The 27668-nt window shown below is 36.1% G+C and overlaps 1 protein-coding gene and 1 long non-coding RNA gene across 4 annotated transcripts in view; both read right to left on the bottom strand.

The window, feature by feature from the left end:
* LOC134754309 (forkhead box protein L2-like) overlaps positions 1–27668 on the bottom strand; it is an 86655-nt gene that overhangs the window by 7087 nt on the left and 51900 nt on the right. For 2 of the 3 annotated variants that reach the window (XM_063690554.1, XM_063690552.1), the window contains exons 4-9: positions 8957–9116; positions 7142–7470; positions 6302–6527; positions 4350–4506; positions 2298–2367; positions 1474–1596 (exon numbers count right to left, since the gene is read on the bottom strand). In XM_063690554.1, coding sequence (XP_063546624.1) covers positions 1474–1596; positions 2298–2367; positions 4350–4506; positions 6302–6527; positions 7142–7470; positions 8957–9116 — 1065 coding nt within the window. The remainder of the gene's footprint in view (positions 1–1473; positions 1597–2297; positions 2368–4349; positions 4507–6301; positions 6528–7141; positions 7471–8956; positions 9117–27668) is intronic. The other variant, XM_063690553.1, reaches the window with a different exon arrangement.
* On the bottom strand, positions 15557–17260 carry LOC134753993 (uncharacterized). The gene is made up of 2 exons (XR_010128859.1): positions 17199–17260; positions 15557–15782 (listed from the first exon to the last, which is right to left on the bottom strand). It is a non-coding gene; the product is annotated as an uncharacterized LOC134753993 (long non-coding RNA).

Raw genomic sequence — 27668 nt, 5'->3', positions numbered from 1 at the left:
AACTACCCTTTTTTTCTGATAAAATAATGTAAAACGAAAGCACAATACGAAGCATTAGGTATATCAGGGCCGATAGGCGAGGACCAATATAAGTCGAGGATAAAATTCGTAATTCGTGCTAGATAGCTTACACCAGAACACTCTGAAAGTGAAGAAAACTTTCATTGTTATATATTAAAAAAGGGTTGTTTTATTGTATACAATTTTTGTGGTCAGGGTATTAAAAAAGACTTTAGAGTGGATGTAACGTGTATTTTGAACAGCTAAGATTCATCCATAAAAACAAAATTTATGCAGGTTACTCGTGATTCAAATTAAAATCGCGAGATCTCTTGATATTAATACGAAAAAAAGTGTCGAAAGATAGGTAGGCTTTCTAAATATGTATTCATTGTGTCCATTTTTATGTGTCAAATAAAAATAAATGTATAATATTATAATTATTACAATCATACAAACTATCTGTCTAAATATTCCTACTATCTGTCAAGAAAGCGATACCTACAGTTGAAATAAACCTAATTATTATAACCATGAAGTGATAACATCTTAGCAGTGATGTGGTGCACAGTATAATTTTTCATGAACATTACACTGGCGTCATCTATTGAAAACTTTCCGTACTAGTGTAAATAAGGAACGCGGGACAGGAACGAGAACGTGTCGTAATTTTCAATGGTAAGAAGTTCTGGCAGTTTACAGATAGATGGCGTATATATAAGATGTTAGAAAACTGACGCGTATGTAATGCACCAAGAACATGAAGACTAGATAAAGGAGCAAAATATATATGTATGTATGAAGTGTCCATCAAAAAACATTAAATAGGCGGCGCTACCATACACCGAAATTAAATGTGTTAGACCGACCTAGTACTTATTTTATATAGATGTGCGCCCGTGCGACCATGAGGGATAGAACATACGCAATGCGATAAAATTAAAAACACATGTTTTAACATTCCTGACAACATACCAAAAACAACCTACGTAATTTGGTAAGGTTATTTGTTGCCCCTCCCCCATTTAATCTCTATAGCTCTATACCTCTGTCATCTGTGGTTCATGTCATGTGCCAGAGCCTACCTAGCGCCACCGGAGAGATTAGGAACTATTATTTACAGCTGAAAGCGGTCACTTTTGCAACAGTTCTGCCATAAGAGATTGTCGTCCTTTCTGTACCGTCCATAACCAAGACTCTGACCACGCTACGCTAACTTTGCACAAACTTGTCAGTAAGAATGCATACATATCCGTATAAGTTCCATACCTACTTGAAGTAGCACTTGGCATGAAAACTTAGCGTGGTCTGACACCAGTATGCAGCTAGGTATTCCTAAATTTATTTAAAATTAATATAGCACTCACAAAGGAACGTGTTGTCGCCTTTGAATTACACACAGTGGGCTCGGTGAGAACCCGCACGAGAAGATTGAAGCCCTGGACTATAGGTACACACCAGTTTCATTTATACCTTCTGTCCAAAAGGGGAATCTAGTGACGGCGGTGTCAGACGAGGTGACAACGTCATGGTGTCGGCCCGGTGAGAATCCGCCTGAGGAGTGCGCATAGCCTGGTCCGGGGCTTGGAGATCCGTCTGCAGTTAGACAAAAAATTGTTTATATAGCTTACTTGACCCACAGCTCAGTGGTTCCTAACTCTAAGGTTGAGGATTTCGGGGGACAAAATGTATGTAAATATGTTTCGATGTCTTTACTCGTGTCGAACTACTGACGACCGAACGAATTCGACCTCACTAATTGAATTCACTATTTGTGAATTGGAACTATTTATAACGTTTATTTCAAGTTTGTATATTCTTAATATGTTAAAGATATTTGGAGTATTCTTTATCCAACATTCATATAATTTTGTAGAGATGTAATTCATATAAATACAATCTTTTTTTTGCAATTGAAGTTAGTTGGAAGGATCAAAATGTACGTACTAGACAAATAGGGTAATTAATAGTTTCCAAAAACTCGTTAGGTGTATCACATACTGTGTACCTTTCATCCTTCTGTTTTTACAAATTAAGTCAGTAATTTATTTAAAGTGCTCTATATTAAATATGTAAACTTTGCCACAAGTATGTGTATCCCTGGGACAGGGGACTGATTCAGATCGATAAAACATTTTCTTGGTTTCGACGACGGAGCAGCTCTACCCAACCTAGTACCTCAATATTAATCAACGAAGACCTTTACCTGTCTTGCCGTTTCTTTTTTGTTACTTGTTTTTGAGTAATACATATTGTGTGACATTTAAAAAAAACAGTTTAATTGGTCAAAAACTTACCCAAAGAAGTGACACCTATAGTGTTGTAGTTCATTGGCATTGACTGCATCGGTTGCAGGGAACTCTGTATCTGAAACAAAAACACCTACAATAAATAAAAAAGAATACAATAAACGCGTTATAGATAAAACCGTTAACGAATGACGAAGCCTGTCTTGGAAATAAATTAACACCAAATAAAATTAAACCATATCAATGTTAAATAAAATTGTTATATGACAAGAATAATAGGTAATTGTGCCTACGTCATTTTGCTAATCCTTAAAATATATGAAGTGGTAACCCATAAAAACCCGTTTATAACAAAAAAGCGATTTCCCTAGTTAAAATTACTTTTCCGAAACGCTTTGGTGAAAAATAGTTTTAACTGGGATTTTTCAGCCAATACTAGTTTCGCAAAGTGCCTTGGTGAAAACTAGTTTTCACTAACTATTCAATATTCATTTCAGTTAAAAATAGTTTTAACCAGAGCAAAATGTATGTGGCTTTCCTTCACAGAAGGGTCCTTATACTTCACGTGCAATTAAGTTATTTCCATCTGAAATTGCAACAGAAATTCTGATAATAAGGACCTTATTTCACATGAAGTATAAGGACCCTTCTCTTCTGGAAAGTCACAAATATACTCTTTCAAATCCTCCTCTTTCAAATCATTAAATATAATGATGTTTATTCGAGGTGAATATTGATTAATTACTGCCATCAAAATTGCACTTATAACAGTTATAACCCTGAATTAAATATCTATTTGTCGAATAAATCCAACTGATAATATACATATATATATTAATAGTAAATTGATAGCTTCAAAGATTGAGTTTTAAATCTAAACACGGCAATTGCAAAGGTTTTAAACAATTTTACGACGTGAAAATGCTTAGCAAAATCGTCGTTCAAGTACCTATTTGCAAGCATGCAACTTTACAGCATCGTGATACGCTAGTAAAATTTCAATCTGAATTTAATTACAGAAATCAAATTGGTCTTTTAACACGCGTTCTGTAACTGGAGCCTGAAATTTACGATTATTAGAGACTACCACGTTATGAACTTTGCGTTAGCCGCTTACAAACTGGTTTGCCACTGCTCATGTCTTTATTTACGATTTAGGCGTAGGCTACATGAGAGCTCAGCAGTGTGATTTACGAATAGTAGACTAGTATTTATACAGCTCTTGTTATTGATGTGTCTATCGGCTGTAAAGTGCGATAGAAGCTTGTGATACAACCACAATTTTTTGTAACTACGGTATTAAATCAAATTAAATCGCATAAGTTTCTTTAATTATTATCATTCCAAATTGTCATTAAATCAACTGGCATCTTTCTGAGAAGGCGTTGATTTTCCAAAATAATTTTAATACGGAACTATGTTCGTGTTGGTTAATATTCCTTAATTGTGGTATAAAAAAAGTATAAATTAAACTTTTAAGCGATCCAACAATATTATATAGGCTGCTTAATTCTAAAAGCCATAAGTTATTTCAATAATATTTTAATATCATTCAAGTCCAAGATAAAATTGAATCTACCAGGCTACGATAACGATTAGCTATACCAGGGGTCGGCAACAGGCGGCCCGCGGGCCGCATGTGGCCTGCGAACCTCTCACTTGCGGCCCGCGAGCCTCCCTGGCTATTTTGTATGTAATTTTGACAAACGACAATACCTGATAAAGTCATAGATATTAGCAAAGTGCGGCCCGCGTCAATTTCGTTAACTGCTATGTGGCCCTTGGCTGCTAAAAGGTTGCCGACCCCTGAGCTATACTATGAGATAGGCAGACCTCTCATATACAAGATAGTCAGACACTCAGTACACGAATGCACTACTAGAATGTAATTGTAGAGCTTGCCGTTATACTTGAAATCGTGTCTACCCACTTAATAATAAATCTAATGAATGAAGACGTGTGATTGCAAGCAGCTGACGGAGCTTGAACAGTCACACATACTTGACCCTGAAGTTGGTGCAACGCGAACGGGAGGAGCGGCACCGGCGAGGAATGATACGGAAGTGTGGTGTGAAGTGTTAGACGCTTTCACCTAGGTACCTGACCCTGAAGCTGATGCGATGCGAACGGGTTGAGCGACACTGGCGAGGACTGGTGCGGCAGTGCGGTGTGCGGAGAGCAGCCGGGCGGGCTGCGGCCAACGCCGCCGCACGCGCCGCCGTAGCCCAGTCCGGCGCTGGAGGGAGACAACCATGCCCTGAAACATGAACACCCATTCATTTTATTCCTTCTGCCATGGCGATATAGGACACATTACGTCCCCTGCCTGCTATACAGCCACATCTCAAACTTAATTAAAAATAATAGTTGTTTCCTTTAAAAATGTTTGTGCCCAAGTTGCCGTATTGCAGGCACGGAACGATTAGTTATTTGACAGTTGACAGCTGTCAAATAATACGAAGATGTCATCCCATGGAAGTTTATACATGTTAACACCAAAAGCGTTGCCATCGCTTATATTTCTCCCACCACTCATTTCGCATAAATAGTTCGCTTTTTTCTTCATTAGAAAAAAGGTAAACATCTTAACGTGTCTTTTTATTGAAGAATATTGAAAAACGCTTAAAAAATTAGTTTATATTACTTATGAAAGCAAATTAATATAAAAGATCGTATATGATTTATAATTGTAACACTTGCTGTGACTTATTTTTTTAAAGTGATTTTTGTCAAAAAGACGTCAAGATCGCTTACCTTCTTCCTAATGCTAATAAAAACGAACTTATAGCCAATACGCGAAGTGTGGAAAGCTGTAATCTAGGAGGAAATAAACAAACGGAGTAGCCATTAACAGGCGTTCCCCTCTGAGTCGTCAGGGGGCGCAAATTTGTTGACTGTCCCGGGCGCCATATCCTCTAGCTACGCCCCTGTACACAATGTATGGACTGACGTTTATCTGACATGGCTATTTTGACGTTACGTATACATTTGACGTTCCCCTCCCCCACAAAAATCGGCAGACTTTTTTGTACAAAAAATTACAGACTTGGCGTCTCCGTTTGGTCATATCCTCCTAGCTGTAAATGCAACAAGCCAAGTTTTTTTGAAATTGAACTGACAGTGCGTGCACGAGTACATTGATATCCCCTTATATTCTCATATCCGCTGCATGCAATATTTTTTCATCCGTCACCTTTAGGGGCCAACACTGATCCATACACAACGAATTATGGTTTTATACATTGCATTGAATGCAACTATTGTATAGACACATTCAGGTCCTTTTCTGTATTGCAGATTCCAGGTAAGTTTTATTGCGCATATTTATACAAATGATATCCCTTCATTTCTTAACTTAAATAATCTGGCACAAAAATATTATTAAATTAACAATCAGAATCACTAAATTATGAATGAAAATGGGGTTCGTATCGCATAAGCACTGTAAAAGTATAAATCCACCTGTTTGTTATCTAATGTCACATAAATGTTTACTAACACATCGACAATGGGTGAACCTATACGGAAATGGGAACTAAATTCACACACACATCAATTTTATTATTATATAGGTAGGTAATTAAGAAAGTAATCGCATTCGTTTTGTCAACATGAGAATAAGAACCTTAAATATTTATAATAATTACCTTTTTATACCAATGATGCGTTATATTTTATGTAATTATATTTATGATATAAGACCTAACTTAATGATTAAGTAGGAAGTGTCTGTGCAAATCCTGGCCTTGGCTGGAAGGCAAGCTGTAATAGCCATCAGAAAAGCAGTTTGCCGCCCTTTGTTTGTTTCAATAGAGGTTACCACACGTTGTTGTGAGGGTATCTTAGGGTTTTTCTTGGCTACTTAAATAATTTTATTAAAGTCCCGGTAAAAGGATATATTTTTGCTATCCGTCGTTAATACATATATTTAAGTTATTTGAGTTTTACATATATTTAAGTTATTTGAGTCCTGTACGATTCTAGCTAAACACTACGTCATCGTGTTCTACGTACGTCACGTCAAATAAAAGAGGACATCTAGTGAAACTTACGTGTCATATCTCGGGTAAGACGGCGGATAAGGAGACGTAGCTCCAAAGTAGTTTCTCCCGCCCAACGGAAGCGGTTGCATATGGGGAGGCACATGCTGAGCCACGTGGGCTACATGGTACGCGTCTCCGAATATCGACTTGGAGTACGGAGTGGCCCTCGACGGCCGCTTCATCCTGCGTCGGCGACGATAGTTCCCGTTCTCAAACATGTCACCGCAGTGGGGATCTACAACAGGCGTTCCACCAGTGTCGCTTACGAAAGCCACTCTTCATTCGGAAAATGTTAGGAAGCCGATTTATGCTGTTTAATTTTGGTGTCATGCAATATCATAAGAGCAAATATCGGCTTCCTAGCATGTTTAGAACTATTAAGAAAGCGCTCGTAAGTGACACTCTGGCAGAATGCTCATGACAAGGATGACATTTAACTCGCAGACACATTATAAGCTGTTAACATCAAATTCGCTAGCAGTTCGCATAATAACTTATGGGCACGTGGAAAATAAGAAGACATCCGCAGTGCCACACTCGCTAGGCGCACATAGTAAGCATATAACATTTCTAAAACATATGTCATATCTACTTAACGATAACTACGCGGATACAATAAATGACTCAATTTTAAGTGCGTCCAAATCTTGCGAAACGCGAGTGCGCTTCAAAAAGGTCCGGCCCGAATGTGCTTGTTTGCGAAGGACTCGCAGAGACTTGCTAGTAGCAATAACAACTGTTTTGAATTACGTTAGTAGCATGATTTGCAGTACGTGTAAACAGCGCAAATGGTAATAACAGCGCGTTCGTCAGATTTGAACGGATCCTAAAGTGGAATAAAGTTCGTACCAAGAGTCCAGTAATTGCCTTTCCTCTCGCCCCCGCCTTCTCTTGGAACCTTGATAAAGCAATCGTTGAGACTTAAATTGTGTCGAATGGAGTTCTGCCAGCCTTTCTTGTTCTTCTCGAAGAAAGGGAACTCCTTGGTGATGTACGCGTATATTTCGCTAAGCGTGGCACGCTTAGACTGGCTGCTGTGGATGGCCATGGTGATGAGGGCAACGTAGGAGTAGGGGGGCTTGGTGAGGGCCTGCGACGTGGTGGTTGACTGGGGCTTCATCTCCGAGCGGCTGGGGCTGGCCGGAGTCGCAGATTTTGACTTGCTTTTAGTTTCGCTACTGGAAAGTTACAAGATATTTATACACGGTGGCTAAAAAATAAGTGCATTCCCGTTGCCAGGGATATTTTGGGATTATACTGAGCAACTTTTACTATGGGACCAACCCCGAATTCGCAAAAAGAATTTGTCTGTCATAAATTTTGGCTGGTCCATTTTCTATGAGGTAATTTTTTTTTTCGCGATTCCGTGGTTGGTCCCATAGTAAAAGTTGCTCAGTATAATCCTAAAACCTCCCCTGGCAACGGGAATGCACTTATTTTTCCCGTTCTCAAACATGTCACCGCAGTGGGGATCTACAATTACAGGCGTTCCACCAGTGTCGCTTACGAAAGCTACTCTTCATTCGGAAAATGTTAGGAAGCCGATTTTTTGGCCACCCTGTGTATTAAATGTTTAGAAGAATGTTAAGCAGCTTTGCAAAAAAAGAAGCTAAATTGAAATTTCACAAATATTAAAATTTAGAGTTTATTACTACTACTATGTCAAAAAGAAGCTGTATTCAACACATTCAGCATTGACATTGTTTTTTCATTTTATTTTATTTGACATTTAAAAAAAAAAACCTAATTCATCGATTGCTTATTAAATTATTTACCTACTTGACGATCATAATATAAATTCGTATAGATTACTTAATGTAAAATTAATTTATGTTGTATTATTTATTAATTAGTTTATATTATGCAATAAATAAATATAAATCTAAATCATACATTTTTATGTAGGTATGCTGAATACAGCTTCACTATCACTACATAGTATAAATCAAAGTCCCTTTCCGCTGTCTGTCCATCCGTCTGTCCCTATGTATGCTCAGATCTTTAAAACTACGCAACGGATTTTGATGCGGTTTTTTTTTATAGATAGTGATTCAAGAGGAAGGTTTATTATGTATATATTTGTAAAGGTTTTGTGTAAATTAGTTGAACTACCCGTGCGAAGCCGGGGCGGGTCGCTAGTTTCTAATAATCTATTAATCACGTCATATTTTTAAAAGCTTATATTTTAATGTTTCGCGCTTACCGGTAACTACCTACATAGGTAATAATAGAATAGAATAGAATAATATTTTATTCGTAATCACAAACAAACAAGACATTACATAATATAAAAGAAAACATAAAATAAGATTAGTGCCACGAAATGGCCTCATCTCAGCATGTTGCTGGTGACTTCCAGCGCTGATCTTCCGATGAGACCATCAGGTGAGAAGAACCACGGAAGGTAACAGACAAGAAGAAAAGAGACATAAAATAACATACAATGATCAAATAGTTAAATAAGAAAAAGGTACACTGCAAGAAGTTACAACATAACGATTAAATTAAAACAAAAATATTTATATAAAGCAAGCATCGTACTTATAACATAGGTAGGTATTTGATATTTAATAGGTATTTGGAATGTTGTGTCTATTTAAAACTGAGGGCGCCAGGTCTGCAAGGTCTGTTTCAAAAGTTATGAGTGTTGTCATTGTCACTGACCTGTTATTAGAACTGGTGTTCTCTTCTCTCGAGAGTGGTTGCATGTTCAAAGTTTGGTAAACTCTGGACAGCTCCTCGTCACCCTTCACGCTTTGAGAATTCGATGTGTCCGGGCCATTGTTCTCTTGAAGACATAGCCGATTTTCGTACGGGGAAGAACCTGCAACAAAAAGGGAATAATTTTCAACTATTTGGCAGTGTCTATAATATTAGCTATGGCACAATTATTTAAATAATTAAAGATTAATATTCTCCATAGATAATGATTTATGAATTACACAATTCAAATTCACATATATTTGCGGCGTTCGATGGTCGGATTTAAGTAGTAGGTATGTAGTAGTAGTAACAATAGCAAATGTTCAACGAAAGAGAGCGGAATAATTGGACGTCTTTAATAAGATAGAGAAATGACAGTTTAATTAACTATATTTTAAATTAAAACACCTCGATAAATATGTAACATGTAGATACATAACATCCAGCATATATAACAAAAATACTGGGGATCAGTTTAAGAGCATATACAGTATCGTATTCTGATTAGGAAAAAGTAGTTTTTTTTTAGTAAATTGGATTATATATTTGCTATCATATTTACACGCAACATGAAGGTATAGATTTGGGCCTTTTAACACACAACATTTGAATTTCTCAGTAAATCTTTTTAGGTTCCCCTCGATGTATCCCTATGTATGTACCAAAAGGGCGACTAGCAAATATCAAATGATATTTCGTCAATAAGTCCCTATCCCTAACTGCATGCGTTACCTACCGTCTGGCCAAAGATAGATTCTTTGCGTCTGGCATACACTTAAAGTCGTCGTCAATAGAACTTGCAAATAAGTTAAACAAATATGACAGCTTTTGTTAGCGTTTAACACATAACCTAACATTTTAACGAAGATTATTTTCCCTAAAATATTAATAATTAACATTTAGTTTAGCTAAAAATTTATATAAATAAAATATTAAAGTATATAGACTGTTGATAAGGTAATGGTTGTCCTTTATAGAGCGAAATTACGAAGTAATGAAGGTAAAATGGTTTGTTTACAATATTTGCAAATTCTATTGACGACGATTTAAGTGTTGGTTGAGACGAGTCCTTTGAATTCGCTGCTTTAAGACTCCACTCAGTTATTTAGACTTATAATTAATTCGAAACGAGTTCTTTTTAACTTGTTAGGCACGAGTATATTGTAAAGGCTTGACGCTTTTTAGAGAACTCGCATTTTTTACAAAAAAATCAAAATGCATTGTGTCTTGATGTAAAATTCTTGCGGTACATAATACAATAACGCTTATTTTATTCACTTAAAACTTACATTTATTCGGAGGCTCGTGTCCTTTTGAGTAGCTATTAAAAATGATTTAATTTAATAAAGAATTCGACTACGGACTTAAAAGACTTGGAAGTTTTTTAGCGCAATTTGTCGTAAAAGTTGAGTTTTTCAAATTTAGAGTCAAAAGACTCGAGGTCCTACCAATACTCAGTGCTCTGTATTATATTTACCCATATATCAATTTGTTGCCAGGTTGCCACTCTAAATAGAATTCTCCGAACGGCACGGAAAAACTAGTGCGGTTATTGTTATAAAGTGTGTTGTTGAGTTGAGATTTAGCCAATCTTACACGTACGTGCCTCCCGATACGGGCTTCTTGGAATCGTCGTGGAATAGCTAAGAAAATACCTACGAATACGTACCGCCAGCAGCAGAACTAGATCCGTGAATAGGGATGTTGACTGATGTTGAAGTCCTAAAAGTCTAGTCTGTTTATTCTAGAAAAAGGGAAAACTAGCATTACAAAGTAAAAATGTTAAAGTTCTATAACAACCAAAAAATAATGAAAACTAGTCACTGTTTAATGTTTCGTCCTCTTGACCGCGGCGAGCTGTGATTAGTCAAATTCATTATAGTAGACTAAACCATTTCGAAATGAATATTATAGTTGAGGTGGGAGCCCATCCATACATGAAAAATAATTATTACTGTTACAGTTTGGTATACGAAATCTTAATTCAACCATTACAGTCGACGAGTGGAAAAAACTTATTGAGCTTAGTGTGGAACATCAATTTGTGTACTTATTTATTTATTCGTCTCTAAGTTTTTACACTTTTCACCACTGCACAATGGGTACTAAATATTAGATTGTATGAGTTTTTGTATGCGGTGGTTTATATTATAGGTATTACAGGTTTTACATAAAATAGATTCCACAGAACTTTCCATAGAATTTAACTTGTCATTCAAAGTGTGGAACAGACTGGAGGATAAAATATTTTTATAAAGAGAAGATTCGTTTCAGTATAGTTTCAGTGAAAAAAATGCCAGTGTTTTCGCTCTTTCAGTTGGAGGATCAAAATATAGTTTAAGTATAATATTTTGGAGATTCACAGAATTGCAGGACAGTTTGATGGTTTACGATAAAAACTAAAAATCTAATAATTGAAATTGGACGTTTACTTCTGCCCAATTACCATACCTATACATAGGGTATTTGACTGTATTTAAAATAAACTATTTTACACCATGCATGAAATAAGGAACCAGAAGATTAGTGTTTCATAATTATAAATTCCATAGTTCGGAAATATAATGTATTTGGACCCATACATTCTACGACTCTTCTCTTTCCGCACAGACTAGTAGCAAAATCGTATTGACAGTTCGAAAGAAAGAAACTGATTTGACTAGTAGTCAAATACCTTATATATGGTTCTTGCTTCTGCCCACTTCTGCCAATAAATAGTTATTTGTTATACAAGGGTGCAAAGTTGTATTTTACCCGCGGGTGTGGAATTGAAACACGAGCAAGCGAAAGGATTCTATAGTTGAACGACGAGCGAAGCGAGTGGTTCTAAAGTAGAATCCTGAGCGAAGCGAGTCTTTCAACACACGAGAAGTAAAATACATTTGCACCCGTGTGTAACACAAAACTTTTCCCCTCACTATAGCGAGTAAAGTGCAACATGCACAGGCGTTAGATCATCTTCATCACTGGAATCACTATTTTTTTTACGATAATACGATATTATAACAGAAAACTCTGGAAGTTGTGTATTTTTACGTGTCGGAGTCGGTGAGAAATTTTTTGTTGACAATGTTGACATTTCTGACGATGCGTTTTAAAATTGAATCGACTCAACTTGTGCGTTTAGAATTACATTCAACATCATTTTAAAAAACAAATGTTTCTTATGGAATTTAAGGTTTATGACTTAAAATCATTAAATAAAGCTAAATTTGGTATTATTTATTAAATTCTCAAACCATTTATTTAATGACAAATAAAATCGAACGAACCATTATTATGAGCGTTTTACGTTTTGTTATCTGTCAAAAGCTACTTAAACACGCTCCATCCAAGGTCAAATTACTTTCCCCACTAGTGGATAAAATGCGTTTTTCCCCGCTTGTTTTAAAGGATAAAAGATGGCTTTCCGAGCTAGTGAGGGGAAAATATTATTATGTGTAACGATGACACTATTATTAAAAAAAACTACTTTTTCAATTACAAAATTACACGTCTCAAAAACTGTTTTATATTACCTATGTACGTGCGGTTATGTACCTACGTTTCCGAGACAAAAAGTGACTGCCATTGTTTTGCACTTGTCCCATAGTAGGTACTTGAACCAATTTGTGAAAGTTAACTAGTATGTAGTAATTTCACTACTAAAGTCTTGACTTGAAACATAAATGAGAAGAAATTACCCACCAATAAAACATTTATAATATTTAAAAAAACGACTTCAAAAAGGATAAAATAAAATAATATTATTCCTTTTCTATGCGCTAGCAACTGATACGTTTAAAATCGGTGCTAAGCCAAATTTTTAAAGCATCAACTCCGTCAAATCGAATGCCAACTCTGGTATAGTTTGAGTTACGTTGATAAGAAAGAACTAACTAGTATATAATGAGTATTGAAACTCCTCAAATATAAGGCATACATATACATATCACTTATTGGCACCGACTTCAAACGTATCAGTTGCTAGCGCATAGAAAAGGAATAATATTATTTTATTTTATCCGTTTTGAAGTCGGTTTTTCTTTTTTATTAAAAATGCTTTATTTTCTACTTTTTAGTTCAAATTTTTTCATGTCCACTTTGTCAAATGGCACTATTTAATTGTTAATGCTAAATATTGTCTTCGGTTACCGCGATAGTTACTCATGAAATAAAACTATGAAAACGGATTATATCGCGTATATTGAATTTAAAATACATCCCGACGTTTCGAACCCTTTACAGCGTTCGTGGTCGACGGGTGACTGAGGAAAAACTACAAAGTGCAAAAATACCCACATACTAAAAATAATGAACCATCATAGACTATAAACTTTAAGGCTGGTTGTACATGCAAAATCGGTTCGTAAGGCTAGTTATACAGTACAACTATTTTTCAAGTAAAGATATATATATATATATATATATACGCAATAAAAACTACGCCGGCTCCAACCCTACACCACGGACCCCAGAAGATTTAATTCCCTCCTAAATTGTAGGAGGGTATCCCAATATGGGACTGGCAACAAACTCGGCGGGACACATCTTTTCAAAACATATTATATTCAGGATGTCTAACATCATCCAACACTAAGTTCTCATAGTCTATGTCTCGCTTGCTCCTTTATCAGATGGACTACAGGATCCCAAGATTTAAAAACCGCTGTATGTATGCTTATAATATTTGAGGAGTTCCCTCAATCCCCAATGGAATCTATAATCAGACTAAACCTTGATAAAAATGATTTTTTATAAATCTTACTGGCTTAGTAAACATAACGAAGAGGACAAATCGTCAAAGTGAACTATGCATTGTTAAAGAGTTTCGTTTTGATCGTCATCAGAAGTTCCACTTCATTAAATGTCACTTTTTCTGAACGTTAATGATCCCATCATCAGAACTGGGTTTTGACAAAACGGGACCATCTTGGGATTATACACATTCAAACAAAAAAACAATTTTCCAAATCGGTTCACCATGACGGAGTTATGAGGTAACATACATACAAAAAAAATGGCCGAATTGATAACCTCCTCCTTTTTGGAAGTCGGTTAAAAAAAGAGACATGGACCACATGATAGTAAAATCTACCTTGGCCTACTAGAAGAACCTCCGTTATTATTTTATTATTCTCATGATGCGAACCCGAATTATTGGAACAAAAGAAAGATATATAAGAATTAAGGTGCCCCATAATGTACATAGTCAAAGTGATGGAGACAGACGTGATGGATATTAATAATGTTGCATTCTTATGTGATACTTACGCACATAACATTAGTTACTTTAGTACCCTTTTGGGATAAATGTGTTCATAGGACCTTTTCCAGTTAAGTAAATGCTGCACGGTTTATAGTGGCGGAATCTTTTTGTCTTAGTGTAGGTATTAGCATATTAGCCATAACTGTCTAGCTAGGTGTATTGGCCGTAACTGACTAATTACATTGTACAGTCACGGAATCTGAAGGTTTGTCAATTTTGGATTCTATGTAATGGCATTAAAGGTTCAACAGTGACAAACCTTCAAATTCCGTGACTGTACATAAGTGTGTAGAGTTCTTGAAATGCGTAAAATAATCTAAATAGGGGAAACATTCATGTTTTAAATCATAGCGTAGGTAAGAATTCAGCAGACAGCTGTAGCCGCGTATCGGATTCGAGCGCCGCGAACGCCGCGCCGCCGGGCATTGTGTCGCGCGTAGAACAATGCGTATTTATAAAACATTAAAAGCCAGCGTATCGTTCGTGAAATTAATAACAAATAACAATCGTGAAACGTTAGTTTGGGAGTGGATTACACACGGCGAATAACTGTGCCTTCGGTCACATGGGATCCGAGTTGATCCTCAACCAAATGAGGTGTAGGTATTCCACCACTGTGCTTGCCTATTGCTACTATTTTAACTTAGAATTTACCGAAATATCGTTTGTCACACTTTTAAAACAAGTAGTAGTTAATCAAGTTTCTCACACTTTTAAAGGAAAGCTCCATAACATTTTCGTATTTGATTACCTGGGCCTGGTCGAGAGACCTTCCCCAGACTTTTATTTATGTAAATATACAATCGAATAAGAGTAGAACTTAAATGTAATCCGATATTGTTTGATCCTCTTAGTAGCCCACCTTCGTCATAACGCCTAGGGCAGAAACCAAATATTTCCTTTCAATTAGAAGAGTTACCGAGTCTTGGGTCGATTACTAATTACCAAATACTTGGTTACTAAAGAGAAAAGTCAGGTTAAGTATCGCCTTAGGGGAGACAAGAAATGTTTGCGTAAAAAAGAGGGATGATATTTGTTAATCGTGTATATATGAATTATAAAAACGTAATAATAAATGTAACAGATACCTGATGGATTTGTTAGATGAGTTTCCCAAACGCAGTTATTTCTTGCAGCTAATTTTTTTTCGCATTTTTTCCCGAAAGCGATTATCCTAGTCACTTCTTTTCTCTGCAGCTTATTTTTACAGTCGCTTTGCTTCTGTTTCTGATATTTTTTCCTCTGAATTTTAACCTGCAGTTATTTCTCCTCTGCAGCTTATTTTTACAGTCGCTTTGCTTCTGTTTCTGATATTTTATCGTCTGAATTTTAACCTGCAGTTATTTTTCCTCTGCAGCTTAATTTTACAGTCGCTTTGCTTCTGTTTCTGATATTTTTTTGTCTGAATTTCAACCTGCAGTTAATATATTTTATTTTTTTGTTTCTTTGTTTTTTTTTATCCGTAGCCCTATTTCCTAATAGTTTTCTCTCACTGATCCGGTTTTCCTCTTGTTGTCTTATTTTAATGTCCGCGGCCAGCTACCAGAGGGGGGAAGGGGGGGGTGGATATATATATAATTTGAAAAATAGTCGTATTTGAATTTATGTAAAAATAATCATAATACTTAAAAAAAATTGTGTAGTTGTTTTAATGTAAGGTACACTCGGCTAATTCCGAAAATCGGGATATTCCGAAAATTACTAATATTCTACTAAACGCGAAATTTCCGGTAAAAGCCACTAATCGAACAAAACTTTTCCCATACAATTTGTATGAGAATGAAAACTTATTTTTCACATACTATTGTTTTTGCTCTCTGTAATTAGTAAATTCTGCTCCACATGTATGGAAAAGGTTTTCTTTAATATGTGTATTTTTAGTAAGTAATGTACCATTATCATAAGTCGACCCTTAGGAAACTTATCGACCGGAATATAGACCGTTATTACCTTTTTTATTATTTTCGAGCTCCCGATATTTCGACGCAGTTACATGCATCTTGTTCACGGGTACGGAGTCCCGGTCGATATAAATCTAATGAAACTAACCGTGAATCATTAAAAACTGTCACAGATTTCTGATTGGGTAGTTCCGAAATAAAAGCTTGACAAACACATGTATAAGTACTCCTATAAGCCTAATCGAGTAAAAAGAGCAGGGCGGGTAATTTCAATCAAAAAAGTAATATGTACCTTATGCGACAAACACATAATAGTACATTTCGATGCTAGTGCGGAAAGTATGTCATTACTCCAGGAGTACCGAGATATCTTGCCACGAGCCGTAGGCGAGTGGCAAGACTCGGGACGAGTGAAGAATGACATTTCCGCACGTGTATCGAACGACGTTTTTAGATACAGTTGCGAAAAAAAAAAAAACAAGTAAGAAATTCGAAACTTTTATATTATTAATTCTGTGACATCATTGACATTGACATTATGAAGAGGTGTTTTTTTTAGCTTTTATTCGACTAGAATGGATTTTGTTATTATTATTGAACCCACTTCAATGAGTTTTTTTTTTCAAATGCATGTTCTATAAGACAGAAACAATTTTAAATATAAAACGTACTATTATTACCTAAATATCGTTATTTACGATTATTTGTGTATCGTATATTTATAAAAACAATATCGAATGTTACCTTTGGAAACTTAAATAATACAAATGTAAAAAAACGCGTTTGTAAACAAATTCAAGCATGTAAAAAATTGGTTTAGGGAAATATTGCAAGCAAAAAATATACTACAGAGTAATAAAACGAATGTAAAAAAACGCGTTTGCAGACAAATTATATAAAATAAAGATAATAAAAAAATAAAACAAATAAAACAAATTCAAGCATGTAAAAAATTGGTTTAGGGAAATATTGGAAGCAAAAAATATACTACAGAGTAATAAAACGAATGTGAAAAAATGCGTTTGTGAACAAATGCGATCATAAAAGTCGCTACCGTGAAATAGTAAGACAGGGAAATTAAAAAAGTGGAAAAATTTGCGACTATGAATAACTGCGTTTGGGAAACTCATCTAACAAATCCTCTTCTTCTGTTTCAGGTAACGGCTGGCCAATATTCTCGACGGCGGGGGTAGCTGGAGAATCTAGTAGTGGGAGTCGGCTGCGGGTCCACTGGAGGCACGACGGCGGCATGTTTCGACATGGCGGCCACAGGCGGAGAAACTTCATTCGACCCCGAGTATTGCTGTGCCGGGGACGCATGATAGGCACCATCCTCAGGAATCGCCCATGCTTCTAAAGGGTCAGCACTTATGTCCACGGTGTAGTATAATAACTGTGTAAGTGGCAGTCGCAAGTTTCTTTAACAACAACTGCCCCCGATCTGTTATTCCACACTTTTTAGTGTACGTGATACGTGTACCATTGTACGTGATATTAAATAAACACGCATAAAAAAAATCCAATGTATTTTTATTGACAAGTCAAATCATCGGCAGAACAGTCCCAATGCATAGCAAGTACTGTCCGTAGCCGTACACTTTGTTGTTTACATTTATAAACATGTACCTATATATTGCGGCTCTTATTCGCAATACGGGAGCACGATGTGAAACGGCGGGGTACTAAAAAGCAAATGGAGTACGGGTAGACGGGAGCTGGTAGGCAAACTACCTTACAAAAAAAAAAACCTAAAATTCTCAAAATAGTGTGAAATGGCATGCGCTACGCGATACTACATGTGTCTCTGTGTCTCTTATGCTAATATAGAGGACGAAACCGAGTATAATGAAAGTATATGGTACGGTAACAATAAGCTGATCCGAGCCGCTTGAAGATCATCAGCTCTTTAATAGTTGATGAGGGGATCTGACTACCTTCCATATGTCCTATCGATTCGAAATTTGGTACCGTGTTACTTCAATGATATTGAAAGAACATGGTAAGGTAAAGTACCTAACTAAGTTACTAACTCAACTAACTAATGTCTTATCACTATAAATACCTTCCTAATATTTATACCTACTTTAAAAAGGACAAAATAAGAGTAAAATTAAAAATTAAAAACCCCCGACACAAAAAAACAAACACTAAAAACGATCAAAAGCTATTTATGCAACAAGTGCGGAAATCATCTTTAAGCACGTGTATCATACAATGTTTTACTATGCATTGTGCGAGTAAATAAAAAAAAACATATAATGGCAAATAAGTTTAATTATTAAAAAAATTAAAACAAAAAGCACTAGTGCGGAAAAGTAGTACTTTCCGCATGATATGGCTCCGTAGGATACGCACTTTTCGAGCACATGCATTGTAAATAATATTTTAAACCTATTTTAATTATTATCTTCATATATATTAGTCAGTTCAAATATTTAAAATAGGTTTAAAATATTATTTGTTAGTTTGAAGTTTGTTTTTTGTCGGGGTTTTTTTTTTAATTCATCAAAACAAAAAGAAATAGTAGCAGTGGCCGTAGCTAAAAGGCTTCATTGCAATTTTATTATGGTGTTAAATACGTCTTTTATTAGTTTTATTACCATTCTTATCTCCTAGTGAAAATCACAAGTGCAAGATAATGGCATTAATAGCTGACATTTCCAATATACACTACCGCTCATAGTTCTATTTAGGTACTCATAATTTTTTTCATACGATTGTATACAAAATCAACTTTCAGAATTATACCGCTAAGTCGCAGTCGGGTAACCGTTTTTTGTGCAGTTTACTTTTTTAATTTAACAGACATATCGAGCCTTAAAATGATGTGCAGAGTATTCGTGTACTTACATTGCCTATTTACCATATGGCAAGCGTAAAAAATCCATAAATCGTTTTCCAGTACAAAATCGTTTTATATATTGTATGGACTAGTACATAAGGGTGTTTTTAAATCGTTGCATAAAGTAAACTCGAAATTTTAAAGGTTGTCTTTGGCAACAATTTGTAGCTCAATATATTTACATACATACATACATATAATCACGCCTATTTCCCGGAGGGGTAGGCAGAGACCACGGATTTCCACTTGCTACGATCCTGACATACCTCTTTCGCTTCCTTCACTTTCATAACATTCCTCATACACGCTCGCCGGTTTAGGGTGCTCTTGACCTGGCCTTTCTTCAGGATTTACCTAAATATAAATTCAATCCAACATGTAAGAGAGTCATATATCATATACTTTCCTGCGATCGAACAGTATGATTTTGAAAATAATACTTGTATACAATTATGTATACAATACTTGTATACAGTTGTATACAATTATTGTATGGTGAAAATTGCGGGTGCCTAAATACTTTTGAGCGGTAGTGTACTAGTTCCGAAACTATCTACCCAGAAACGGAAACGATTTAACATGTGTCTCTACTACACCTTTGAATAATGTTGTCTAGAATGTGTTTCAGTAAAGCTAACATTACATATTATAACCAGAGTACGACTGATAAGTTGTAAAGAATGTGGTAAAGTGCTTAGGCCTGTGTAAAGTAGGTACATAGCTACTTCTCTTTTCTACCAAGAGAACAAAGACATAATAAAAACTGGTTATGAACCTGTGACTTAAGTTAAATAGTCGAACTCGAGCCCCCGGCGTTACTTAACGCGTCTACTGATAATGGCTCCGATACCCACTGTACAAAAGGTAATTGTTCCCTCAAACAATAAAGTTTAATAACGCAAGGTTCTAGGTAAGGTACGCGTGCATTGTCGATTGAGGTAATGCCCAGATGATCGTTGTTATACTTAGATAACTCTATCGGCGCACGTGAAACCTTTTTCAAACATTCACGTAACAGAGCTGAGTTAATCTCGGTAATGAGTAATGTGAATGTTTTGAGTTTTGAGTAAGGAAAGTAGTTACTCGTAACAGCTGGCAAGAAATTGTGTATTATGCCGTCAAACGTTTTTTCAGTTACTACTTGTGCTGAGTAGATTTCTACTTACGGTAGCTGCAGGGAAGCCCTCATTCTACGGTCTTTGGTATGTTGAATGAAATAAGGTAGGGAACTAGTATTTCTCCCAAATACCGTGCTAAGAGTATTTAAATATTAAGACAGGAATTGTTCATCGAATAGGTAGTCATTAATGGCGGTAACAACTGAAACAAACTGGACCAAAGTTAAGCAGCGGAGCGCTGAGCGTGAAAAAATTCACTATACTTAGAATCACAAGTAGAAATACTGCCACCAATAGGAACCCTTTCACGAACCACTGTGTTCCCCTTTCGATTTGACTTTCTGTAAAAGTGGTTAAATGAGTTTTGTGAGCAGTCCAGAATTATGTGCCTGCTTAAGCAGAAATTAAACTCCTAAATATGTACAATAAATTCAACTATAAGATCGTGTGAGGTAAGAGAAACATATTTTATTACGCTCGGGGGTCGGGGCAATCGAAACAGTATGAGGATTTTCTACAAGTTTTTCTGATTTTCCAGTTTTTCTCTTACCCAATGTACTTAATATGATTATTGTAAGTAATTGAAGAAATACTAAAAAAAAATGATTTTTTTGAATAGTTTCATTTACACAGTTTGAATTTCATTACATAGTAAAATAAGATTGGTATTTAAGTGACTAAGTCATCCTGTAACTACGAGTATGAGGTACGGCTAATAGCGATGGGCCCTTCAATATTGGAAATACTTGACAAAATTGCGACAGATGTCACCATGTCTGGCGGGGTTACATCGTCAACTGCAAAATGTTGAAGTCTGTTGAAGTCGACCAAATCACTTTTTACAAGCTTTTATTTATCTTGCAATGTACCTATGTAAGTATGTATGTAATATGTATGTAACATGTTTGTAAGGGTCAAATCTTGCAAGTTAAATTTGACCCACTTCCCGGTTTCCGATGAAGCTGAAAATTTGCATAAATATGTAAGTCGGGTGACAATGCAATATTATGGTACCATCGAGCTGATCTGAGATGGAGACAGGAGGTGGCCATAGGAACTCTGTGATAAAACAACTCAGTCTAATTGTGTTTGTCTCGATGAGTATTAGTTGCCTGTGGAAAGAAAAGTACAGTCAGCGATAAAAGCTTGTACCTACCAAAAATGAAATTTTTGCCAAAAATTTATTCTTATTGAAATATTTCAGATCATAACTTATTAACAGCGCATCCCGCTTACATAAACTTGCAAATAACGCACATTAAGCAATACAATTTAAATATACGAGTTCTACATCTCATTCGAGAATGCGCAAAGGCATAGTTAAACCAAGAAAAGTTTGCAAAGATTTTGACAGCACACGCAGTGCCAGTGTTATTTAAATATTAAGACAGAAGACCGGCTGAGGGTGTTCCAGCTTCGATCGCGCCACTACGTGCACTTCAACTCATTTGTGGTGCGCGTGCCGCGACCGTTGCAGGGGACCATCGTGTGCGCCGACTTCTGGCCGTCGTGGCCAGGGTGGCAAGGGTGTCGTGTTTCGGAGGTTCCGGGGCAAACTGCCGAATCCGACACAAGACCAGACGATTCAACGGAGCCACGCCGTTTTGTCGCCTAAATAGTGTTATTGTTTAAAAAATGCATATTTATGGTAGTCTGTAAGGTATTTCTAATACGGGCCTTGTTGACTGAGTTTAAATTTTTAAATAAATAAATACGTAAATAAATTTATAGGTACGTCATAATTTCATACAAGTTTGACGTTTAAAGTAACACCTGCACTGGGCGTGCGTCAAAATCTCTGCAGACTTTTCTCTAAAAAGTTGTTGTCGATCACATGTGTGAGTTATCACTCGCCGTATCTGTCGGATTCGTACCGATGACGTTAGCAGCGGTCATGTCCTCTTAACCCCTGCACTCCTGGTCCACGTTGGTAACTTAAGTCAATAAAAAATACTATTATTATTAGTATTATTACAATTACTATAAACTTAAAAGAAATGTCGTAAAATTCACTAGACTTTTTTAGGCATTTTATAACTACTGTGTAGTCTTCAGCGCTAGGTACTGTTAGTAGTTGATCTGCGAATACAGTCGCTGTTCTAAAAAAAATAGCTCCGCCCGTCGACACCCCGCCCGAAAACGATTTATATTTTTACTTTAATCTTCAATTTCGGGAGATGATCATGCAGGTTTAATGTTGTACTTACACGACTTTTACTATGGGACCCATCCCAAAATCTATCGAATAAACTATTCCATACCAATCACCATAATATAATCACCCGAAATGAATGAAAAAGTAATTTTATTCCTGGTCTATGGGCTGGTCTAATAGGTTGTTTAGTATGAGTATTGCCAGACCAGAGTTGAAAACCGACATAGGGTTATTAAACGGCTGTGATAATTGCTAACATTTAGGTACCTATACTTTAACCCTTTAACGGGCAAGACTCAAAACATCCTCAATTCAAGCCTAAACGCCAATCTATGTATAAGTACAGTCCAAGGCAAAAATATCGATACAGACAAATGGCTCAAAAATATGAGAACACGAATTTATTCTCTAAGGTGTAAGAGCGTACACATATTTTTGAAACTTTGGGAATGTATATATATTTATGCCCTTGACTGTACTAAAAATTTTGTACAAGAAAAAATACAAAAGATGGTGGGTGGTCTTTTTTGAGACCTTTGCCCTACAAAGGAGACAAATCTATCTAGCTAGAATGAATTCTCTAGAAAAGTTGATTGAATGTATTTTTAACCGACTTCTAAATTTTTAAAAAGGAGGAGGTTCACAGTTCGGTTGTATGTATTTTTTTAATGTTTGTAACTCCATAACTCCGTCATGGATATATATATATATATATATATATATATATATATCATCCACGGATTTTCAAAATTATTTTCTTGATTTAAATTATCTCAAATCTAAATTAATTTTTAACAAGCAGAAACGTCTGCGATCGATGCTATTAAGCTTAGAATAAATTTAAAAGTGGAAAAATTACTGCCTTGGGTGAGACTTGAACTCACCCATCCAGTGGCCGTGAGTTCAAGTCTCACCCAAGGCAGTAGTTTTTCTACTTTTAAATTTATCTCAAATCTACACTATATATATAGTGATTTTTGTATTTTCTTCAAGAAATCAAGCATTTACACTCAAAAAAGTGGCATTTATTGATGAAGTGGAACTGCTGATGATGATCAGACCTGACAGAACTGAACTCTTCAACGACGCATAGTTCACGTTTGGCGAGGTGTCCTCTTCGTTATTCTTCGTTCGACTTATGTAATTACCAGTAGAACAGTTGCAATAAAATTAATCTTTAAAAAGAAGTAAACCCGACTTCAAAAGGAATAAAATAAAATATTATCTCGTTTTATATGCGCTAGCAAACTGATACGTTGGAAGTCGGTGCCAAGCCAAATATTAAAAGCGTCAAGTTGCCGTCAAACCGAATGCCAACCCTGGTATAGTTTGATAAGAACAAAGAATCAGTATTGTAACTATTTAGCTTGGCAGCGACTTCAAACGTATCAGTGCTAGCGCATATAAACGAGATAATATTTTATTTTATCCCTTTTGAAGTCGGTTTTACTTATTTTTAAAGATTAATTTAATTTCTCCATGTTTAGGTTTTCTTCATCTGTCTGGCCAAACTGTCATGTCACTAAACATTTCTGCACTTCGGGTAAGTTTCAAAACCTGGATCTGAAGCCATCAAGATTTTAGGAGTTGGACCTCATGGAACCCATCATCAGAACCAGACCTTAACACAATTTTTCCTTCAGAACTTACTTGTGCTTAACAAATATAACGAAGAGGACTTAAATCGCCAAAATTGAAATATGCGTTGTTAAAGTCCCGTTCTGGTCATCATCAGTAGTTCCACTTCATAAAATGGTACTGTTTTGATTAAAGTGCTTGGTTTTTTGATGAAAATACTAAAACCGATATATGTATAAGAGTTCCCTGAATTCATAATACATTCAAACAAAAAATATTTTTCCAAATCGGCTCAGAAATGACGGAGTTCTGAGGTAAACATACATACAAAAAAATAAAAATACAGCCGAATTGATAACCTCCTTTTTTTGAAGTCGATTAAAAACTAGCGCGAATCCATAATTTCAACAATGCAATATCCAAACAATCATACATGATAACTGTAAACAACCAAATTCCACGCCTGGAACGCTTTAGTTGGACAGCCGCATCATATTTTGATGCCATAAGTAGGTATTCAAAACTCATAAACCCATATCTATATTATATTAAATCAAAATTATATTAAATTATATGAAATTCAAAGGCTTTTTTGTATAACATGTCAACCCGTGAAAGGGTTAAATCTTGTAATAGGTACTACATTATAAATCACACTGCGTTCTCAAGTCATAGAAATGCAACATGAAATGTAAATGAATGATAACTTCGCTATAAACGAAATTATCGACGCACATAGCTTAAATCGATTTCTTTCGATGTCTAATCGATTTAGGTGTAATGTTCGCACCCGGTCTTAAACCGAGAAAGTGCAGGGAGCTGTTACGTTAACCGAGCTAATCTGAACCTTAAGTCCTTTAAGAAAGGTGTAGAAAGAATCATCTCGATGAGATGTGTTGGACACGGTCATATTTGTACTGAATTTGCTACGGGTAACTTTACGATCGTAATCGAAGGTGGGGCATTGTTTTACACCTTCTACTTAATACCTATATCTACCTATGTTGTAACTACGTTTATGGAACAGTAGTAGTGAAACAAGAACTCCAGTACCCCAGTACAGTACAGTTTCACTTGTAAAGGTACATATAACAACGTCCACCTAAAAACTAAATGTGGTGGATGATTTAGGTAAGTATGTGTGAGAACGTTTTCCGAAATATTTGTAAAAAAACTGAAACTTCATTGTTTTTACACAGACTTTGAATTATCTTTTTCTATCAAAATAATTTCAATAAATATCGCTAATGGTTTCTTCCGGTACCCTCTTAATCGTAAACTTAGCAACTTCTTACCTACATGCCTCTGTTAAATTTTATCTCTTTCTAACAAATAGAAATGTCAAAATGACGGATAGGGACAAACGATTATCAAATGTTTGTTAGATGCACCGTTCACCCGAAACACAACTTTTTCGGTACGGAAATTTTGAATATCGAAACCCCAACTAATAAGTATGTTTTAAACCAATTTTTTAATGTTTTAATAGGTAACTTATTTAGGAATTGGAATTAGATTTTCCTGTGCATATTCAGTGAGTTGTTCCATGATGTCAGAATGCCGGAGAAGGCTAACATAACGTAAACAATGAGGGTATACCTACATATAGACGATCCGTTGCGTCGCATACATTGTAGAAAGTTTTCATAGCAAACGGTGGTGGATCAAGTTTCAAATTAGTATAGAAGCCAATCGTTATTATTAACACATTTAGTTACACCGCCAGTACTATTTACTTAAGCGTGTATCTAATTTTAGATGTAATTTGGTATAACTTTCATGTTTATTTAGTGAAATTCCTTTGGTTGAGGCACCATACTCGATCATTAACTCGGCCCCTAGGGAAATAGAGCCTTCTCTATTTCTCGCTTAATTCGCGGGGGTGGGCATCCTTAACCTCAGTAGTTTGGGGTGTAAGGGTGGCGGAGTTCGGATGAGGACCCAACACCACGGGGTATAGCGTGGTCCCCTCCCCAAGGTTACGGGTGAAGACCTCATCGGCTGCTAAAGCGGAGATGGCGGACATCGCTACTGTCAGTATTTATATGTGGGTAGATTAAGATGTAGGGTAGGTTGTAGCGGCATGCAAGAAAATAATAAATCAGTCTATAATCAACTGAGGTGTTTTCATTGATCAATTCCCACATCTTTACAGTACGGTGGAGCAGGCGGAAGAGGCAAAAGCCCAGTGGAAAGCTGACCTGCCATTAGTGGGACACAGGTTACACTGAAGCTGCATCGCCAGGCAGGGCGACGTAGTATGGATGTGGCCTCGGCCCAACGGCGGCGCCCAAGCTCTCCAGGAGAATTACTGCCTTGGCGTCAGGCGGCAGTCGGCCGTAAAACCTAAAGCCAAAACTATTTTCTCACAAAAATGGAAGTGCAACAATACCCCTTAAAGACATAAATACGAAGGATGCGATTAATACTAGGGCGTACTCCCCAAGCGACAAGAACAAAAATTTGCATAAGAACTTATTTCGCATAAGACTTGCAACATGGAACTTGGGGCTCTCACGGGAACGAGTCAAGGGCTGAGCAAAATTCTACACAAACGGTGCATTAACATCTCAACAGGAGACAAAGTGGAGAGGATCAAAGTCTAAAGACATTGGAAACGACTACCAGGTTTTTTATCACGGAGTGGACAATAAAAGCAACGGGGTGGCCGTGGTTCTGGATCACAACTTTAAGTCACGAATAGTAAATATTACACGAAATAGCGACCGCTTAATAGCCGTAAAGCTGGCATTAGATCCCCAGGACGTAACCAACATAATATCAGCATACGCACCGCAAATTGGCTGCACAGAAATGGAAAAGGTTGAGTTCTCGGAGGATTTCAATGAACTACTACAAGGCATACCATCAAATGAACATAATTGGCCGCGATCTCAACGGACACGTGGGTGCAACAAATGAAACTCATACGTCCACGGAACACGTGCACTTTCGAAAACAAAAAAATATTTTAAAAAATTTATTAAAAATTGCCTTGACCATATTTCTTTAGGCAACCCTATTTATTTATGTTCAGGAACATATTTTCTTTCATAAAATATAAGTTTCATCCGTCAGACGTATCGGTGAAGGTCGACCATATATATTATAAAGTATCTTAGGCTAAATGTAACGTGGCAAAAATGGCCTAAAATCGTATTTTAGCAGTATTATATCTCCTTATTACTTTTCTTTCATAAAATATAAGTTTCATCCGTCAGACGTATCGGTGAAGGTCGACCATATATATTATAAAGTATCTTAGGCTAAATGTAACGTGGCAAAAATGGCCTAAAAAAACGTATTTCTGTTACGTAACGGATACGTTTGTATTTTAACAGTATTATATCTCCTTATTATCCCACCAGATAACATGAGGAAACAACTGAAAATTTGCATCAAATTACTTGCCACTCTTGTGGATAAAATGCAACTCTCACATCAGTTTTTGAAGAACAAAGAGTGCCTTTATGATCTGGTGCGGTGAAAAATATTATACTTTATTCTGTCAACTTTACACCTTTCCTATTTTAGAACTGTTGAGTCCATGTTAATCCTAATGTTATAACGTAAAGACAAAATTGTGGAGTGTTATTATGTACATAAAGTACCTAATACCTACTACCGGTAAATAAACATAAATAAACTTTTCACAAAATAGGTCTTTAGGTCTTTACTAAAGTCTTTACGAGTATTAGGTACTTTATGTACATAATAACACTCCACAATTTTGACTAAATCACATATCGGCCACATCGTAAATATGCCAAATATTATTTGTTTGTGGTCCGTGACCGAATATAATATAACCAAGAACAATAAAACCCAGCG

The sequence above is a fragment of the Cydia strobilella genome, chromosome Z, assembly GCF_947568885.1.
Source record: "Cydia strobilella chromosome Z, ilCydStro3.1, whole genome shotgun sequence".
Classification (NCBI taxonomy): Eukaryota; Metazoa; Arthropoda; class Insecta; order Lepidoptera; family Tortricidae; genus Cydia; species Cydia strobilella.
This window is presented reverse-complemented; position numbering and strand designations above follow the sequence as displayed.